Source organism: Taudactylus pleione, unplaced genomic scaffold (assembly GCF_031769625.1).
Source record: "Taudactylus pleione unplaced genomic scaffold, aTauple2 ptg000473l, whole genome shotgun sequence".
In the NCBI taxonomy this organism is placed as follows: Eukaryota; Metazoa; Chordata; class Amphibia; order Anura; family Myobatrachidae; genus Taudactylus; species Taudactylus pleione.
In genome coordinates this window covers 12,433,819-12,455,727 of record NW_028284875.1, presented here as the reverse complement: position 1 = coordinate 12,455,727, position 21,909 = coordinate 12,433,819, and the positions used below count along the sequence as shown (strand labels likewise).

Sequence of the window (21,909 nt, the reverse complement as noted above, 5' to 3'; positions counted from 1 at the left end):
TGCAAATTTAAAGAAATGTTTATTTTTTCTTAGACGTAGAAGAACCTCCTTATGTATTTTTTCAATGAGAAGTTCAGTCAGCTGAGAATATGAGGATATCATCCATGTATACCACCACTGAATAGTACAGTTGGTCCCGAAATGTTTCATTCATTCATTCAAGTTATGAAAAACAACAGGATCATTACTGAGACTGTCTATCTCATGTGTTAAAAGCAGTTTTCCACTAATCGCCAAGTCTGACGCAAATTAAGTTGTAAGCACAGCTGAAGTCAAGCTTGGATAAGATGGTAGCTCCTTTTACACAATCAAATAGTTTTGTAATCAAAGGTAGTAGGTAACAATTTTTGATTGTGATCTCATTAAGGATGTGGTAATCGATACATGGATTCCTTTTAATGAATAAGCCTACTCGAGCTGGTGATGGACAATTTTCACGTATATATTCAGACATGGCTTGAGTTTCTGGGATAGAGCCTTGCCTGGGAGCAAATGAATGGGACAATCCCATTCACGATGGGGTGGTAATGTTTCAGCTAATACTTTCGAAAACACATCTTGAAACTGTCTGTAAGGCAGTGGCAGAAGGGTACCTTCTTTGGAGGTAACACAATGAGGAACCAACAGATTGTAGACAAGTCTTAGAGTACTGGGAACCCCTGGACTTGGGGAATAGGCCAGTCTATATTTGGGTTATGACATTGTAGCCTTAGAAAGCCTAAAATAATCAGACTGGAATCCTTGGGAATGTTATAAAAGTCTATCAACTCTGAATGTAGCACCCCGACTTGGCGTGTCACTGGAACGGATTGATGGGTAATGTACACCCAGGAATTCTGCTACCATCTGCCGCAGTAAGAAACATAGGTCAGGACATCTTATTTATAGGAATTAATTAGCCAAATTAGCAGTGAAAAATTTGTAAGCAGCTATAGAGTCAATTAAGGCGGAGACAAATACAGAGCACTGTCCAAATTTCAGCATCAGTGGAAATATACAGTGCTTTTTTTTGTGGAGAGTTCAAAACCACTCCTAATCCAACCTCTACATTATTGGTTAGGAGTCAGTGTTTCCCAGCTTGTGAGAGCAAGCTTGAATCAGATGCTCGGGGCCACACAATACTGGCAAAGTTTGGAGCTGATCATGCAAATCCTTTCTGTTGGGGAGAGACAGGATCTACCCAATTGCATCGGTTCATCTTGAAGAGATTTTAATTGAAAAGAAGAAGGAAGATGACGACCTTTGGAATGTTCAAGTTTACCTTTTTCCAAGGCCCTTTCTCTACATCGAAGATCTCGGTTACAGATGGAAATGAGCTCATCCAATGTTTTAGGGAGTGGCTTACTCATCCTTAATATCATTGGAAAGACCTTGCCAAAACACGGATTTGAGAGCTTCTTCATTCCAGGATACTTCAGATGCTAGAGTCTGGAAGTTTACAACATACTCTCCCACAGTCTGGGGACCTTGGCGTATAGAAAGGCTATCTGTACCAGCAAAAGTAGATCTCCCTGGTTCGTAAAAAAACACTTTTGAATCTGGAAAGGAACTCCTCAATGTCAAATAGAATAGGATCAGACTTTCCCATACAGACGAAGCCCAAGCTAAAGCTTATCCTGTTAATAAGGAAATTATGTATGCAGTCTTAGTGCATGCAGAAGGCATATTCTGAGGTTGTAATTTGTAATGTATTGTGCATTGGTTGAGAAACCCTCTGCATTGTTTTGAATTACCATTACATTTGCAGGAGTGGGCAATTTAAGCCAGAAAGAATATGTTAGTATGTCAATACACACAGATGCAGTAGGCACATTATGTGTGGGAGGTGGGGAGGTTTGCAAAGTGTCCAAGCTAATTTGAAGGTCTTGTAGACATCTGATCATTTGCTGCTCAAATTGCTACTGTTTGACCCATTCTGTCAATTTCTGAACAGGTCCGCTCCTTGAGCCTGTTCCCTGCTCAGATCCATGTGGTCGTAACAAACTGTCACAATTAGGGTTTTTGGATCCTAGTCAGGACTTGTAGACTGGACTGACGAGTTGTAGTGGAATAGTGGTGGTTGAATCAGAGGTCTACTCATGGGTGAGACCCATGTGGTAAATGCCTGGTGCCTTTAGAGAGGTCAGTGAAACCTGGAAAGCACCCAGTCTGTCCCTAAAACCAACTGAGTAAAACTAAACACATTACCATATATATAGGGATAAGGGGCCGGAGCAGTGTATGTGAACTCAGGGAACAGAGCAGCAAGTAATACAGGTAATCAGTAGCCTGCCTGGAATCTGCAGTCTTGCATGCACTGCTGAATTAGGCCCTGAAACCGGAGGCTTGAACCAGAATGGAATGGGAGAAAACAGCAGCTTAGCCGAAGTGCAATCGGAGGTTTGAAACGGATTGGGACTGATTTCTAAACACAAGCTGGTAAGGAGCAGACTGGAAGTTAGACACAGAACAATGTTTGCAGAGTGGAAGGATCAGTGGCTTGCAGGAATCCAATAAGTGACAACACAGTAGGAAAGAACCACATACAGAGGAGTATTGAAGCACATTGTTCCGACAATGTGCTAATGGTGGTGCAGGCTTAAATAGGGAGCTCTTGTCAGGGATAGGTGGAGGCGTCATGTGAGTGCAGGAGACAGGTAGAAACTGGTATAAGTGCTCATCTGATCAGAGCCAACATGGCTGCATCCATGATCCTCAGGAATTAAATGACAGTGTTCTGGGACACCTAAATAAAGCACTGTGTACACTCAGAGTGGGCAATGGAACTGCTCAACCGGGGCTAGGATATCTGCAGGCAGACCCTGGCTCTGGCACACCTACAAAAAGGGGGCAAAACGGCTGCAGCATGTCAATCATGCTGAGACTTTGGGGGCACTGTGAGTGACCTTGCATGATCCATTCTGCACATGCGCAGTATAGGCCATGCGCAGTCACCCTGCCATTTGCGTACATCTCTGAATCAGGACCTACAGTAACTATGGGAAGTAACAGAAGTGTTTGGAAACTGTAGATGTGTGTTATGCTGGAACTTCCTGGAAGTCAGAGTTCAGACCAACTGATGATATTTTGACAATTTTTATCAGCAGTCGATTTTCTTATATAGACTGTGGGAGTCATACAAAACGTGGTATCAACAATTTTAAGTGAGGATCCCCTTTAATACCTATGAATATGTTGAATTCTAAACACATTTGAAACTTGGGCTGCTTCGCAATAACTCAGGCCATAAAAATATAGAGACCACTTAGAACTATTTGGCAAAACATATTGAGCTTAAAAATATTTTATTGTCTTTGGAGATCTTTGTTGGAGACAGCCAATTTTAAATCTACTGTATCATTAAAGATAATAAAATCATAAAACCCTGTTTCTGCAGTATATAAAAGATAAAATCATTTTATTGTTAAATTCATGTTATTCAGAACTTCACTGGGTATCAGTGCATGCTTATGTTTTATAGCACAGCTCTTTAATCATCTTGGCAACAGACCTCAATGTGCCTACATTATGATTATTTTCATACAGTAATTTCTACTTGAGTGAAATTATAAAAACCATCATTTGTTATTCTTACATTCAAGATCAATCATTTTCATATTTAAAATACCTCTCTCTTTATGCTATTACATTTTCTCTAAAAACAGAATCAAATCACTTTCTACTCAAGCACAAACACTTTCTACTTGGGGAAAATCAGTTATCCTCTCATATCCTTTAAAGACCAAATTGGGGTCAATTTTTTTTTTAATCCAACTCTTATATGGACTTGCCACAGTCTGATCTTCGTCTCTCTCATATATCATAAGTTATAAATCACTGCTGAAAGAAAATCCTTTGTAGAGTTATCAAGTGCTTTCAAATCCCTTCCTTTTGAGTCCCTGGATCAGTTTACTTTAGAACACAGCGTAATGAACATTATAAATATACAAAAATTAGGAGGCCGGGGATAGACTGGCAGTATGAAAAGATTAAAGATTCAATGGTCTACAGTATATGGTTGCAACTAGGTCTTGAAAAAATGCTGACATGTTCACTCTTAAAATACTACTTGCTAGTATTTCATGCATTATGCTAATTGTATGCATATGAGTGGTGCAGACAGCAGGTTAGAAGAGCAAAAAGTAACATAGCAAAACATAAAAGTTGGTCAAAATCACTAACCGCAAAAGTACAGTAAAATATAAAACGTGTGCATGCTGAAAGCAAATAAGGGTAAAGATATTGTGGTAACTGCATACTTGCCTACTTTTGAAAAAGCATTTCAGGGAGATTGTGAAAGCAACACCTATGAACTGCAGCATTAAAGTGGGCGTGTACTGCTACATCTGAGAGACATGCTATTAAATTGATTTACAGCCAAATGTAAATGAGCCCTAAACTGATACTTTCATAAAATGCATATAGCCATAGGGATCATTGTGTCTTATTACCAATGCAGGGAAATTATAGTAGTGATTCCAATTGAATGTATTTATCTCTGTATTTTTATATACAACAGCTACATAATGGGGGTAAGGTGCAATCAGGGAGATTACTAGCCTCTTCAGGAAGTCAGGGAGATTGTTACTATTTCAGGGAGTCCCCCTGACAATCAGAGAGAGTTGGCACATACGTGTAACTGTTACAGGGACAATAATTAGGCAATAGTTCTGTCTGTAATTGTGTAATTCAAATCTCTAAAATGCTCCAGAACTTAGACAAAAGTAACTTACACATCTATCTTCAGATCCACAAGCAATGAATCTCCCACAAGGACTGATTGCAACGCCACAAGGTTGGTAACGATTTATATGACCTTCAAAACGACGAACACACCTGATAAAAAAAAAATAAAGAGACTAATAACATCAAACTGCATAAAAATGTATTTTTATAAAGGCAAAAGCATATAGTTTCTTTTTTTGAAGATGTATAAATTACATAATTATAAGTAATTTTTGGTTTTACACAGAAATGTACACAAAGGGCCTGATTCAGAGATTTACAGTAATACCCCTTTCAGACATACAACCCGGGAAATTTCCTGCTCAGACCCGTGAATTTCTCCTGTGCAAATTCCTGGGTGTTTGGCCTAGACCCCCCTTTCACACTACAGTGTCTACCCGGGAAATTCCCAGGTAGACCCCTTTCAGACAAGAGCAGGGTTTTTCTGCTTACCTGCCTCTTCTCTGCCGTCTGCTCCTCCTAGCCTATCCCCTCTCTGGCTGATGATGATGATGTCATCATTCAGCTGCCGGAAGCCGGCCAATCATAATGCAGATTTTATTTTATTTTTTTATTATAATTTTGTAAAAATTAATTTTAATTCCCTGGTGGTCCAGTGGGAGTGCGGGCGGCCTGCTATGGCTGGGACCAGTTGGCGGTCTCCAGCACGGGTGTCCCCGGCGTCCGGATGGGGTCCTGTGTCGCTGACACAGGGACCGGCGTGGCGGGCGGCCCGCTGTGGCAGAGACCCACCGGCGTGTGTCCCCACCTTCCGGCTGGCGTTCTCTGTACACAGCCGGCCGACGCTGAGGGTGGTGAGCAGCAGCGCTGAGCATCCTATAGGATGCTCTGTGCTGCCAGCTCAAAGCAGCAGCGCTGACCGTCCTATAGGACGCTCTGCGCTGTCAGCTCAAAGCAGCAGCGTTGAGCATCTTATAGGACGCTCTGCGCTGTCAACTCCATGTAAAAGCTGCTTGGTGCTGCCCGGGAGTAGTAAATTCCCGGGTAGCACCATTCAGACAGAAGCAGGGTAATTTCCCGGGACAAGTCCCGGGAAAAACCCTGGTCGATTGCAGGGGCGGCTACCCGGGAACGTGTTCCTGGGTATGTACCTTTCAGACAGACGCGGCTACCCGGGAATTTGGCTGAGGCAGGCCACATTCCCGGGAATCTCGAGATGTCTGAAAGGGGTATTAGTAACGGCTGTGTCTTTGTTCTCATTGGCTGTGCTAAAACATGTAAAAATGCCAGCTTCCTGAGATCCGCTGGCTGCATCCAAAGATGCTGCATTGGATCCCATGCGAGAACATCAGGCTGGCATCGGTCATCTGAATAACCCTCAGAATGTCCGCCAAACCACGCTGAAACTGCGTATGAGTGCATGAAAAAGAAAAAATCCTTCCTTCATCTAATGTCGCCAGCCAATGATGGGTTAGGGTTAGGCTGCGGTGTGTGTTAGGATCAGTAATACTCACCACCACTATGGACATTCGCACGTTCGACATGTGACACACTCACAATGTTGACATTCAGAGCATATCGATGTTCAGGCGTCAACATTCTGAACGTCGACAAATTGTACCACACCCCCGCTGCTATAGGCAAACAGACACAGTACCTTAAGCAATCTCTGGCCACGTAAGTTCCAGATACCAAAGTAATAATGAAGTACATAAATAAGAAAAAAATCTTTCTTCATCTAATATAGTTCATGCATCTGTGTTTTTACCAACCTCAGCAATGCCCTCTGTCTCACTCATTGAATTGTAACTTGAATATAATAATAAGGCTGTTTTTTAATGCCATTGCATGGCTGTTGGGAAATCTGCATAGACCTACAGTATGACATTAATATCATGGCACAGCATTTGATTATTTAGTGTCTTAGGTATATTATTGGAATTTGTACAAATAGATATTTAGAATAGGATCAAAGAGCGCTCCCGATAACTAGAAACAGGCAAATAATATTCCAAATATCCAAAAAAAAGTTCTTACAGTTCCTTTATCTTTTTCTTTTCTTTATGCTTCTTTCACTCAAAGTTATTTCAATATGAAAAGGAAAACAAGAAAAGACAAAATCTGTATAAACTCTTTAAACGTTCTTCCTCACTTCATAAAGACATATGTGGAAATTAAAGAGTTTATACAGATTTTGTCTTTTCTTGTTTTCCTTTTCATATTGAAAAAACTTTTGGATATTTGGAATATTATTTGCCTGTTTCTAGTTATCGGGAGCGCTCTTTGATCCTATTCCCCGTCGGGATTCCGCTGCTGCATTCCGGCCATCGGGATTCTGACAAATGGGATGCAGTACCCAATGTGTAATATATAGAGATGAGCGGGTTCGGATTCCAGAGTCCCGAACCCACCCGAATTTAGCATAACCGAGTCGGATCCAAGCAGGCTCGGAGTGTCCCACCTTACTCGGATCTCGAAACCGAGGCAAAATTATTTTGTCTCTATGATCAATATAGTATATAAGGGACCAAGCGACGGACGCCATTTCACTTCGGCTGTGGAGACTGAACAGGGAGGGTGGGTAGTGTAGGGCTGGGAGAGGTGCTGGTGCTATCTGCTGTGTCCTGGGCTGGTACTGATCCATTCTGGTCTCTGGTCACGGTGCTGTCACTGTCACTGCGCTGTCTGCTGATCCATTCTGGTCTCTGGACACGGTGCTGTCACTGTCACTGTGCTGTCTGCTGACCCACCTGGGCTGTCTGCTGTGTCCTGGGCTTGTGCTGTGTCCATCTCTGGGTCCAAGTTCTGGACTCCAAAAAAAAAAAAAAAATCCCCCCCCAAAAAAATCAAAGTGTCTTTTATATTGTGTGCTCGTGGGTGTTAGGCTTAACCGCAGTAGCGCACAAGAGCCAGCAACGCAAGTTGCAACCTTGTGCTGCCCGTCTCCAGTCGTGATCAATCGGTGCTCTGGGCCCAAGTTCTTCTGGTGCTGACAAAAAATAAAAATCATCATTTGTCTTTCTAATATTTTTGTGTGTGCGCACGACTGCTCGTGTGTGAATTTTTTAACCGCACCTTGGCTACACTATTGGTGATTGTGACACTGCTTCAAGACTGCAGACAATATGGAGGGCTGTTACATGACAGGAGAGCAAGGCCAAGAACCACATGTTGTACTGCCACCAGCAGTGCAAGGCCATCAACTTCCTTGTCCTCTATGAAGGCTCATGCCCCAGGGCTTAAGTCACGCCATCGATATGGTAAAGCAAGTTTTACTGAAGTTAAGGAAAAAAAATTTAAAGGATATTTGCCTTTAGATAAACAAAAATTTGGCAATATGCCATTCACTACACGAAGTGGAAAGGAAAGGATAAGGCCTTGGCCTTTCTTTATGAATGCTGATAGCCCTTCTGCTTGTAGTAGTAGTAGTGGTGGTGGTCCAATTAAAAATGTGAAAGTTGTTAAGACAGCTCCGGGAAAACCAACTGTGAGTCCTGAGAAATCGAAATCACAAATCCCCGAGGAGGGTGCAAGTGTGTCCGCGGTTGCCATGTGTGAGCCCGACCTAAATACTAGTGTACTGGAGGATCCACCAAGTTCCAACAATTGTGTGCGGAAGGGCAGTCAACATCTTGCACACGTAGTCATTGAGGATGCTTCTGTGGAATTGCACATGGAGGAGGAGGATATTCTGGTAGTTGAAGGCGCTAAGGATGATGAGGATGTTGATGATGAAGATGTTGGTGATGAGAATGTTGATGCCGAGTATGTCCTTTGTGTAAGTAAGGCAACAGCTGTTGCCCATGGTTTGAAAAAGCCAAAGCCCATTGTTGTCATGCTGGGACAAAAGACAAAAAAATCTACTTCTCACGTGTGGAATTATTTCCATCCCGATCCGGACAACAGTTGTCAAGCCATATGTGCCCGTTGCCATGCAAGAGTGAGTAGAGGGAGTGACCTAAACCACATAGGAACCTCCTCCTTGTTACGTCACTTGGAGCGCATTCATCAAATATCAAAGTGTACAGTATGTCGCCAAGTTCCAAAACTCAAAACGTAACAAGTCCAGTGCCACCTACCTGCTCCCTCTCTGTGGGATCCAAGCGCCTTCGATCTCCAACACAAACACCTGCATCATCACCTACATCCTCATTCGTGATCGGAAGTAATTTAAAAAAACAAATGACTATTAAACAGTCCTTTGATACAGGAAGTAAGTATAACAGCTGTTTAATCTGTTTAACAAAATGATGTCCTTTTTAATATCCCACATAAGAGTGGGTGGGAGGGACAATTCCATCTTGCACCTCTCTCCTTTATATTTGGCACAATTTTGGGCATTGCCGACTGACATTATTATAGTTTATTAAACTGCCATCCTGTCTGCCCCTGCTGTGTGGCAATGTTTCATAAACATTTTTTAAATTTTTTAAACTGCCGTGCGTTTGTGCCCCTGCTCTGTTGCTTACTTTAGCCAGCCAACTCGCTGTAGCCTTTGCCCTATATTGGTGAAAAATAGTGAAATCAATATTGTAAGCTGTGAGGTGGTTAAAAATGCCTAGAAATGCCTGAAAATCATTGTTATTAAGGTTAATAAAACAGGCCCAAATTATGTTGTTTTAGCTGTTTTTATGATTTTTTAAGAAAAAATCCAGATCCAAAACCAAAACACGAAAATGGAGGAAAAAATCCAAAACCAGATTCAGATCCAAAACCAGGGGAGATCCAGATCCCAACCAAAACCAAAACACGGGGGTCGGCGCACATCTCTAGTAATGTAGAACGGTTACAAAATCCTACTATACTGTATATGCATATTGAAATAGTCTGTCTAATGAAATACTGTAGGCTAGTCTTATAGAATACTATACAGTATTTATGAGTATAATAGAATTAGCAGATGTTGAAACAAGATGAACTGTTTATACTAACATACCACATTATGCCACCGAAATCCTGTGTGATTTTTAAGATACATTAAGCATGAGAGCTCTAATTAGTTAGTCAAAACAGAGGCCATGTACAAAAGACATAAAGATATGTCTGCAAGATGAGAGCTGTTTTGCACAATGGACTGTGCTGTATATCAATCTAGGTACAGTTACTTAATTTAAGTTTAAGATGGAGACTGTATAGGTAGTTATGTACAATAAAATGTAGAATAAGGTGAAGACAGAAATGGTCTAAAATATCCAAGAATGTGCTTACAAGTGTTTCTAATATTTTAGCTTAATACGTAAAAGTAACATTTTGGTATGCTTTGCATACTATTATTTAGATGCTTATATCATATAAGTCAGGCTCTGGGCCTGATTCAGAGTTGGGAAAAGAGTGAGATATTTCTCTCAACTGTGAACCTGAACAAACCATATTGCAATGCAAGGGGTTCAAATACATACTTTTTTTTTAACATGTGGGGTAAATACTGGCTGATTTTTCATGTAGCCCACAAATACTGCACAGCTTTATTATTAGTCTATAATATAGATGTCAGTTTGGAAACACTCCTCCCAAATCTAAATCTCTCTGCACATTTTCAATCTGCCCCACCTGCAGTGCAGCATGGTTTCACCAAGACCCGGTCGCAAGCACTGAGCGCTCGCAAGATGGTGGCCCACAGCGCATGCGCACGACGGAGCCGGCTCCGTCGTGCGTATGCGCGAGAACCGGCTAGCGACGGGCACTCCGTCGCTCCGGGTCTTGCACCAAAGGGGGCGAGCTGTCGATGTTGAGTGACAGCTCGCCCCCTTTGGTGGGCGAGCCGGGGGGGGTGGCTGCCCAAACGGAGGCGTTCCCATGAAGAACGCCTGCTGTTTGGGGGCGGCCCCACTGACATCACAAGTGATGTCAGTGGAGAGCTTCCGGCTCTGTTAGAGCTGAAAGCTCTCTGGGGCTTGCGATGAATGAGACCCTACCACAAGGGTCTCATCGCAAGCCCGATGGTCGCGATGGTCTTGACCATCGCAACCATCATCATGGCCGCTCGCTATAGCTGTGGGTGGTCACCCACAGCTATACGAGCGGCCAAGAGGCCGATCCGAAAAAAAAAAGCCCGGCCCTGATTCAGAGCGAGCGCTCTGTCAGAGCGAGCGGCTATGAATCAGGCCCTCTATTCCCAAGTTGAATCAGGCTCTCTGTGTTAAGCTCCATACACACGGAGCTTAACATACACACGTAGCCTCAGATCAGACAACGGTCAGATGATCATTGTCTGATCGTCCTGCATGTGCTGGTTGTTTGATATTGAACATCCAGCACATGCACCAGCCCCCCAACGACTATAACGACCTGCGATAAATGATTGCGGGTCCCTATAGTAACCAGGCCAACCTGGTCAAAATAGACCAGGTTGGCCTGCATTCACGGGCGATGCTTGATATCGACCATCCGTGCCCGTGCATCGACCGTCGTTTGGAGGGGCCCAAAACTCGATGATTTTAATGATAACGATATGATCGATATTGTTATCGTACAAATCAACCAGTAAAATCTGACCGCGTGTATGCACGATTATAGTTAAATAAGCAACTATAGTAGAAACAGGAAATTATATATAATATATATAAGATTATCATTATTAAATTCTTAGTAGTTTTCAAAACAGGTCTACAAAAAGTAAAAACAAGGGTATAATTGGGGACAGAATGAAAAGGGGGAATACAGCAGACATACAAAATTTACAGAATGAGAATGTAGACAAAAATTTTCATATGGGTAGTACATTAGTGATAGCTTTTAAACGTTAAAACATATTGTGGTAGAAACAATGGGAAAGTTATAGATTGTCAGCATGTGTTCCTGAGGTTACTATCTTTTTCCCCCCAGTAAATGTCAGTGACACCTAGTGCCCACAAAAAGGTATTGTGCGCTGCAGGCATTCATGCCCAAAAAGAGGATATGACCTCATGCGTAAGGGGTGTGGCCTTGTGACACGCCCACATTTTCATAACTCTGGGAGCATGCCCAGCACTCCCGGAGATGCAGGGCTGCCCCCAGAGACTCTCCCCACACTGGCGCCTCCTCCTCAGTGACTGGGAGTCGTGTGCTGCACAATAGCGTCACAAAGCAGCGCCCGGCTCACGGTCACTGAGAAGGAGCTGGCATTTTGGTGTCACCCCCTCGGATGGTGACACCCTGTGCGGTCTGCAACAACCTAGTGACTACTAAATCAGGTTACTACCTTATGATTAATAAACTCCAGGGAATTTGTGTAGGGTGATTGACAGACAGATTTTCAAAGGCTTTGCTCAGGTAAGAGCTGGTTTAAAATATCCCTAGAGGGAATGGAAAGAGAGGACAGGCTCCCAGCCAGACAACAGGAGTGCTACAACTACCTGGGTGAAAGAAGCAGGAAGTATAAACGGAGAGACACACCTGGATTGTAAGTGAGACTAACTAGACTTATGTTTGTGGGTTGGAGATTAGGTTTCCAACAATATTGTTAATGTCAGGTAGTCTAGGATTTATTTTGTTGCTATCTCATTATTTACTTGTCTAATAGGTGTGACTATTTGCATATATTTTTGACGTTTTATTTACTGCTCGATGCTGAGTCAAGCGCCACCATCTACCCCAGGAGACTGCATCTCATATCTATTCTTAATATTTCCATCTGTTCTTCCTCATTATAATGATATCTATCCTATATCAATTGCATACCAATATCGTACCTATATCAATTTACCTTCCTCTTTGTATCTCCTGCTTTACAATGTCGCCCCTCCCTCATCTCCCATTCCCCCTTTCACTTCCTTTACTCCAAATCCAGCGCAGCACCCCTCTCTCCTCATCACCCCTCTACCCAGGGCCGCTAGCAGGGGGGGACTGCTGGCACTGGAGTCCAAGGCCTGAACACTGGCAGAACGGGGGGACCGTCCGCTCCTACTGCCGCTGCACAGCATGTAACCCAGTACTTCCCCCTTGAGTGAAAGAGGTGGGCCACTGCTCCCGCCTGCCGCTGCAGACCCGACCTCACTACCCGGGTCTCATAAAAAAAAAAAAAGGAGCCTGGCCTGCTCTGGCCGCTTTAATCTAAATGCTGTACTGAGGTTCGCCGGTTCTTGTGATCAATAAAGGTTATTTTGGAGTCAGCGCGCATGTCGTCATGACATCACGCGCACCGCTGGAAGGGAGCAGTCGGAAGAGCCTCAGCACGAGAGGAGCAGCTCCAGGGTCTGCCGAAGAAGATGAAGCCAGAAGGAAGGACTCTGAGCCTTCTTCAAGGAGATAAGATAAGTAAATCATTAGATTTAATGAACCAGGGAAAAGGGAAGTGGGCAAAAGAGGCGGACAGAGAAGCACTGGTATAGATTTAATTAACCTGGGAAAAAGGTAGCGTGGAAGGGGCAGGGGGCCCCAGGGAGGAAGGAGTGGCATGGGGGCCCTGGCTGTTTAGTCAGTCCTGGGCCCCACAACTGTTGATGGCAGCCCTGCCTCCACCTCCCATGTGTCCCCAGTGCAAGATCAGTCTGCAATAAACCAGTGACATGCGGTGAGGTCAATGGCTGGGGAGGCACACATGGAGCTAGGTCAGTGCTGGGAGCTTGTCTCACCCCCTACTCACTGTAACTCTCCCCTCACTACACTAAGCTTCAGTCTCCATTGATTTTCCTATCTGCGTCACTGTGTCGTCTCTTGCTGCTGTTGCCTGAGCTGAGTGAGCTCCAATCTCTAAACACTGTGCACTTCCTGGTCACATGACACATCCAAGGTGTCCATCAGTGCTCAAGGCATGCCCCCCTTCCTCAGAGGCATACCCCTATTAGCTCTCTTTCTGTGCAGCTTACTGCCTGTGGTGTGGCCCTGCCCCCAGCTCTGCAAGCAGTGTCTGACTATAGAAAAGCTGAGCTGTTGCTGTCTCATCTCTCGTCTCCATGTACTCCGAGTGCTCCACAAAGCTGGTGAGTGTTAACTATAAAAATTATTACAATAGACAAAGATATAAACACTGCAGTGTTAGAGATTGGAGCTCACTCAGCTCAGCCAGCAGCATCAAGAGAAGACACAGTGATGTATTATTCTAATCATTTTTATATCAAATCTCAGGAGTATGACTGCACATCCCTGCAATAAACTGACCTCTACCCATAACCTCTTCATCTCTAGGTCGCTCAACTTACTATCATTAAAACCTAGCATGCTCCCACTGACATCATGGCTCTTATGGTGCTATAGTTGGGATACCTTTTTTTCTCCATTATTATTATTATTATTTATTTTCTTCTTAATTATTCTCCCTGAACCCTCTCATGCATTCTTCATAATTGGTGCATTTCACGTCCTTTAGTAAAATCCGTGCACATTCATGGTTTCACAATGTATTATGCCCTTGACCCTGTCTCCCAATTCCTTATTAACTTCTCTTCTTCTCTCCTTGCTCCCATACTTTCTTTCCTCAGACCTCCCTTTTCTACACCTGGGAGTCTGTAACATCCAATTTAACAATCCCACCAACCTTGCTGACTCCAAAATGTCCTTCCTCTTTTCCTCACTTGGTCTCTCTCAATGGATCTCTTCCTCTCTCACAGAGGACATTTGCCACTCCACCAACATGGTCTTCTCTCATGTCTGTACTGTCTCCAAATTCACCAACTACTCCTATCCTCCTATCCTCTCTTGGACCTCCATCTCCTTTCCTTCAACATTTCCCAGCCCCCACCCCCCCCACTTAGAACATTAGGAACATTTCTGATGGCCTTGACCCCACCAGTTACTCTTCCTCTTTAGACTCTCTTATCATATTCCTCACCTGTCCTGACCTGGTTATATGAATAGAGGATTAAATCTGCCCTTAACTCCAGGCAAACTAAAGTTCCTGTGAAAGGGTGAACCACACACAAATTATACATATATATATATATATATATATATATATACATAAACCATAAATGTGGACTTCAACATTGAATGCAGTAAGTGTTATGGACAGTGGAGGAACTAGAGAGTGGTAGGCCCAGGTGCAAGAATATGCTTTGGGCCCCCCCTATGCAGTGTCCCCCCAGTAGTGGTCCCCCTATGCAGTGCCCCTTATACAGTGCCCTCAGTAGTGCCCCTTATACAGTGCCCCCAGAAATGGTCCCCCCTATGCAGTGCCCCCAGTAGTAGTCCCCCTATGCAGTGCCCCCAGTAGTAGTCCCCCCTATGCAGTGCCCCCAGTAGTAGTCCCCCCTATGCAGTTCCCCTTATACAGTGACCAAAGTAATGGTCCCTCTATGCAGTGCCCCTTATACAGTGCACACAGTAGTAGTCCCCCCAATGCAGTGCCCCTTATACAGTGCCCCCAGTAGTAGTCCCCCCTATGCAGTGCCCCCAGTAGTGCTCCTTATACAGTGCCCCCAGTAGTAGTCCCCCCTATGCAGTGCCCCCAGTAGTGGTGCCCCCAGTAGTGCCCCTTATACAGTCCCCCCAGTAGTAGTCCCCCCTATGTAGTGACCCCAGTAGTGTTCCCCCCTGTGCAGTGCTCCCAGTAGTGCCCCAGTAGCAGTCCCCCTATGCAATGTCCCTTATACAGTGCCCGCAGTAGTAGTCCCCCCATGCAGCGCCCCCAGTAGTGGTACCCCCTATGCAGTGCTCCCAGTAGTGCCCCATATACAGTGCCCCCAGTAGTGGTCGCCCCTATGCAGTGCTCCCAGTAGTGCCCCTTATACAGTTCCCCATATACAGTGCCCCTTATACAGTTCCCCATATACAGTAGTGTTCCCTCCTGTGCAGTGCTCCCAGTAGTGCCCCATATACAGTACCCCCAGTAGCAGTCCCCCTATGCAGTGCCCCTTGTATAGTGTCCCCAGTAGTAGTTCCCGCATGCAGAGCCCCCCAGTAGTGCTCCCCCCTATGCAGTGCTCCCAGTAGTGCCCCTTATACAGTGCCTCCAGTAGTGCCCCATATACAGTGCCCCCAGTAGTGGTCCCCCCTATGCAGTGCCCCCAGTAGTGGCCCTCCCTACATATTTAAGACAAACACACACACAAAAAAAACACACTTACCTGAATCCCCGCTCCTGCGCCCACAGCCGTCAGCTTCTCTGTCCGCCCGCTCTGCATGATGGGAGAGACGTCATGACGGCAGCGGTGTTTGTTACTGTGTCACCGCTGTCACTGCGGTCCGCACTACTCCTAAATACTGTGGGGCCCGGGGGACACTGGCAGCGGGTGCAGCGGCGCTGTTGGATGCAGGCGGCTATGGGCCCCTACACCACAGCGGGCCCCGGTGCAAGGCACCGGCTGCACCGCCGCTAGTTCCGCCACTGGACACATTAATCAAACAAAAACACTATTAGAAACAGTCTAGACAAACAAAAATATACAGTATCAGAGATAAAATGTGCTTTATATGTGAGACATTTGCTTAAGTAATCAATAAATAGACCATAACATAAAATGGAAAGGAAAGTTACTGAAATATCCAAATATAAATTTCAATATATTAGAATGAAAATGATGCAACTCCCCAGATTTTAATATATCCTATTATGGATAGGAACATTTGAATTGGTTAGAGAAAAACAATCTCCAAAATAAGTAATATTGCACTAAACCCTAAGCAGTACTCATTTTGATGCATTAAACCTGGTATTTTCTGCTGAAATAGGATCAAATGAAAACTATTAGTGGTCAGTGTGCACAACCCATATCCTCTGTATGCGAGATGACTTAAATTGTCAGTTTAAAACATCTTAATTCTGAAACAGTACACCAAATGAGGACATGGTTGCAACTAGGGGTGTGCACCGGCCACTTTTCGTGTTTTGTGTTTTGGATCTGGATCTTTCTTCGTGTTTTGGATCTGGATTGGTTTTGCCAAAACCACCCTTCCGTGTTTTGGATCTGTATTTTTTTTTAAAAAAGCATAAAAACAGCTAAAATCACAGAATTTGTAGGTTTTTCTGCTCCTATGCTATTATTAACCTCAATAACCTTAATTTCCACTCATTTCCAGTCTATTCTGAACACCTCACACCTCACAATAGTGTTTTTATGTCCAAAAGGTTGCACCGAGATAGCTGGATGACTATGCTAAGCGACACGAGTGGGCGGCACAAACACGTGGTCCATCTAGGAGTGACGCTGCAGTGGCAGACAGGTTGGCAGTTAGAAAAACTAGGCCCCAAACTGTACATAATGCAAAGAAAAAAAAGAAGTGCAAGATGGAATTGTCCTTGGGCCCTCCCACCCACCTTTATGTTGTATAAACAGGACATGCACACTTTAACAAATCAATCATTTCAGCGCCAGGGTCTGCCACACAACTGTGGCTGAAATGATTGGTTCGTTTGGGCCCCCACAAAACAAGCTGGCAATTAATGTGTCCCTGCACAAACTGGCTCTACGGAGGCAAGATGTCATCCTCATCCTCCTCATCCACCGATTCCTCACCCTCTTCAGTGTGTACATCCTCATCCTCACAAAGTATTAACTCGTCCCCACTTGAATCCACCACCACAGGTCCCTCTGTACCTTCTGGAGGCTGGTCTCCCTGGAAGAGCTGATAATTCATTTTGATGAACATCATCTTCTCCACATTCTGTGGAAGCAACCTCCTACGCCTTTCGCTGACAAGGTTCCCGCCTGCACTAAACACTCTTTCGGAGTACACACTGGAGGGGGGGCAACTCAGGTAAAATAGAGCCAGTTTGTACAGGGGCCTCCAAATTGCCTCATTTTCCTGCCAGTACAGGTATGGACTGTCTGACATGCCTACTTGGATGCTGTCACCGATGTAATCCTCCACCATTCTGTCAATGGTGACAGTATCATATGCAGTGACAGTAGACATGTCAGAAATTGTTGCCAGGTCCTTCAGTCCAGACCAGATGTCCAAACTTGGTCCTGCCTGCCCAGCATCACCGCCAGCGGGTTGCTTAGGATACCTAAGTTTTTTCCTGGCAGCCCCAGTTGCGGGAGAAAATGAAGAAGGAGCCGTTGACGTGTCACGTTCCGCTTCAGCTGACAGTGTGTTCACCAGCAGGTCTTTGCACCTCTGCAGGCTTGTGTCGGCCGGAAAGAGAGACACCACATAGGCTTTAAACCTAGGATCAAGCACGGTGGCCAAAATGTAGTGGTCTGATTTCAACAGATTGACAACCCTGGAATCCTGGCAAAGCGAATGAAGGGCTTCATCCACAAGTCCCACATGCCGAGCGGAATCGCTCCGTCTTAGCTCCTCCTTCACTTTCTCCAGCTGCTTCTGCAAAAGCCTGATGAGGGGAATGACCTGACTCAAGCTGGCAGTGTCTGAACTGACTTCACGTGTGGCAAGTTCGAAGGGCTGGAGAACCTTGCACAACACGGAAATCATTCTCCACTGTGCTTGAGTCAGGTGCATACCCCCTCCTTTGCCTATGTCATAGGTGGATGTATAGGCTTGTATGGCCTTTTGCTGCTCCTCCATCCTCTGAAGCATATAGAGGGTTGAGTTCCACCGCGTCACAACCTCTTGCTTCAGGTGATGGCGGGGCAGGTTCAAGAGTGTTTGCTGGCGCTCCAGTCTTCGGCACGCAGTCGCTGAATGGCGAAAGTGGGCAGAAATTTTTCGGGCCACCCAAAGCGTCTCCTGCACGCCCCTGTCGCTTTTCAGAAAATTCTGCACCACCAAGTTTATTGTGTGATCAAAACATGGGACGTGCTGGAATTTGCCCAGATGTAATGCCCGCACAATATTGGTGGCGTTGTCAGATATCACAAATCCCCAGGAGAGTCTAAGTGGGGTAAGCCACTGGGCGATGATTTCCCTCAGTTTCTCTAAGAGGTTGTCGGCGGTGTGCCTCTTACTGAAACCGGTGATACACAGCGTAGCCTGCCTTGTAACGAGCTGGCGTTTCTGAGATGCTGCGACTGGTGACGCTGCTGCTGTTGCTGCGTAAGGTGATACATCTACCCAGTGGGCTGTCACAGTCATATAGTCCTTAGTCTGCCCTGTTCCACTTGTCCACATGTCCGTGGTTAAGTGGACATTGTGTACAACGGCATTTTTCAGGACACTGAGGACACTTTTTCTGACGTTTCTGTACAGTCTCGGTATCGCCTGCCTAGTGAAGTGGAATCTAGACGGGATTTGGAACCGGGGACACACTACCTCCATCAATTGTCTAAATCCCACTGCACTAATGGCGGATACCGGACGCACGTCTAACACCAACATAGCAGTCAAGGCCTCAGTTATACATTTTGCTTCAGGATGACTGCTGTCGTACTTCATCCTCCTCGCTAAGGACTGTTGGAGGGTCAATTGTTTAGTAAAAGTAGTGGTGTTCCTACTTCCTCTCTGGGATGATGAACGACTCTCAGCAGCAGCAACAGCAGCAGCGGCAGCAGTAGGCGTAGCAATGCAGGATCCTCCGGAGGAATCCCGGATAGGAGAGTCAGTCATGCCAGTGACATGGCCTGCAGGACTACTTCCGATCCTGACTAAGGAGGAAATTGACGAGGAGGGAGTTGACGGTGTGGTTTGCAGGCGCTTGGATACAACAGGACAACGGGATTTAGGTGTCCCTGGACTGCTTACGGTCTTAGCCAAAGTTTCTGAACTTGACAGTAACTTTTTATGAACGCGCTGCAGGTGCCATATAAGGGAGGATGTTCCTAGGTGGTTGACGTCCCTACCCCTACTTATTTCACCTTTACATATGGTACATATGGCAAGACAGTTGTTGTCCGGATTTGGATAGAAATATTGCCAGACCAAAGAGGTGGAATGTTTGGTCTTCTGCCCAGGCATGACCGTGATGGGCTTTTTCATCCCACGGACAACAACTGTCTCCCCCGGAGCCTGATTTAAACAAACCACATCACCATCAGAATCCTCCTCGCCAACTTCCTCCTCAGCGCCAGCTACACCAGTATCCTCATCCTGTTGTACTTCAACAGTGACATCTTCAATTTGCATATCAGCAAGTGGACTGTGGGTGCTCCTTTCAGCACTTGCAGGGGGCGTGCAAATGGTGGAAAGAGCCACCTCTTCCCGTCCAGTGCTGGGAAGGTCAGGCATCGCAACCACCACCACACTTGGACTCTCCTTGGGGATTTGTGATATCTTCTTAGAAAGCACAGTTCTTCACTGTGCTTTTGCCAGCTTAACTCTTTTGATTTTTTTAGTGGGAGGAGGGCTTCCATCGTCATGTGAAGCTGAACCACTAGTCATGAACATACTAGGGATCGACCATAGCCGTTCCTTGCCACTCCGTGTCGTAAATGGCATATTGGCAAGTTTACGTTTCTCTTCAGCTGATTTAAATGTCTTTTTCAAGGTCATTTTCCTGAACTTTGCCATTTGGGATTGTATGTGCCCTCTACTATGACATTGGGCATCGGCCTTGGCAGACGACGTTGATGGCATGTTATCGTCTATGTCATGACTAGTGGCAGCAGCTTCAGCACTAGGAGGAAGTGGTTCTTGATCTTTCTCTATTTTATTTTTATCGGAGAAAGTTTGGTCCTCCATTTATGTTATATCGATTTGATATATACGTGCGGCTAAACACAGAAAATTTTTTTTTTTTTGGTTTGGACTGGAGTGTACTTTCGGGGGTTACAGCACCCTTAACGGTCAAGCCAGCCGGCCCTTTACTTATGACACAGGCGCACGCTTGGCACTACTTTGTTGATGCATGTGCGGCTACTGCGCACATAATTCACAAACACAGAAAATAATTTTTTTTTGGTTTGGACTGGAGTGTACTTTGGGGGTTACAGCACACTTTAACGGTCAAGCCAGCCGGCCTTTTACTTATGACACAGGCGCACACTTGGCACTACTTTGTTGATGCACGTGCGGCTACTGCGCACACAATTCACAAACACAGAAAATAATTTTTTTTTTGGTTTGGACTGGAGTGTACTTCCGGGGGTTACAGCACCCTTAACGGTCAAGCCAGCCGGCCCTTTACTTATGACACAGGCGCACGCTTGGCACTACTTTGTTGATGCACGTGCGGCTACTGCGCACACAATTCACAAACACAGAAAATAATTTTTTTTTTAGTTTGGACTGGAGTGTACTTTGGGGGTTACAGCACCCTTTAACGGTCAAGCCAGCCGGCCCTTTACTTATGACACAGGCGCACGCTTGGCACTACTTTGTTGATGCACGTGCGGCTACTGCGCACACAATTCACACCCCTGATGGACAGAGCACCCCCTGGACAACACTACAGCACCCCTTTAGGACTGGGACACTGCACAGGACTTTGGAGTGGACACAGCCCCTATGGAGAACTGACTGCACAACACAGTCCAGCCAGCCCCTATGGACTTTGAAGTAGTGGACACAGCCCCTATTAACAACAGCAGCACAGCACAACACAGCCAGCCCCTATGGACTTTGAAGTAGTGGACAACAGCAGCACTACACTACACTACACTACACAGCCCTAACTCCCACCCTCCCTCTTCACTGTCCACAGCCGAGTGAGAAAATGGCGCCGACGCGGGTACCTTATATAGGATCCAAAACCCGCGAGACTCGGAAGGCGGGATGATGACGTTTTGCCTCGATTTCAGATCCGAGTCAGGCGGGAAAAGTCGAGCCTGACTCGGATCGGACTCGGATCGGGGGGGCTCGGATTTCAGAAATCCGAACCCGCTCACCCCTAGTTGCAACACTTCTTTACTAAAAAAAAAAATACCTATTACTTTTATTCACAAATAAGAAATGTTCTTCTTTACAGTTAGGTTACTTGCTGTTATTATGCAGAGCATATATTCCTGATTTCAGGCAAGGGGAGAAATGTTGGACATATAGGGCCTGATTCAGCATGGATCGCTATTGCAGTTGCAACTGCGATTACACATTCAGTCTCACTGCGAAAATATGCTAATGATTGCAAACGCAATGCCATACGCCCACTTTACCTTACACACATCCGTAATACTTAGCAAGTCTGTGAAACCATCGGTAACATCGAGTATCATCGTAGCCTGACGCACACTTGCACAAGGTCTGACCTTACTCAGGAATTGCTAACCTCATTGCACGAAGTGAAAGCCCAAGCTGCGTATGACATTGCAAAGGCTAATTTATGCACGCTCCTGTAATGGCGTTCAAACGCTTTGGCACGCCTGCATTTCGACGACCACTGTCTACACCCCCAAACGGTCACTTCCTGTCAATCACTTTGTGCAATCACTGTGATCGCATTCCCATGCGCAGATCGCAACTATCTGCTGATTGCGTGCGTAATCGCAATAGCGATCGGTAATGAATCAGGCCCATAGTACGGCCAGAAGGTCTAGTCACAGGTACATATCTTTC

At 45.3% G+C, this 21,909-nt stretch overlaps 1 protein-coding gene across 1 annotated transcript in view; it reads right to left on the bottom strand.

Annotated features, from left to right (window-relative positions):
* WDR27 (WD repeat domain 27) overlaps positions 1-21,909 on the bottom strand; it is a 525,006-nt gene that overhangs the window by 253,502 nt on the left and 249,595 nt on the right. Inside the window, exon 23 of the mRNA XM_088448950.1 lies at positions 4,713-4,815. Within this exon, the coding sequence (XP_088305076.1) occupies positions 4,713-4,815 (103 nt within the window). The remainder of the gene's footprint in view (positions 1-4,712; positions 4,816-21,909) is intronic.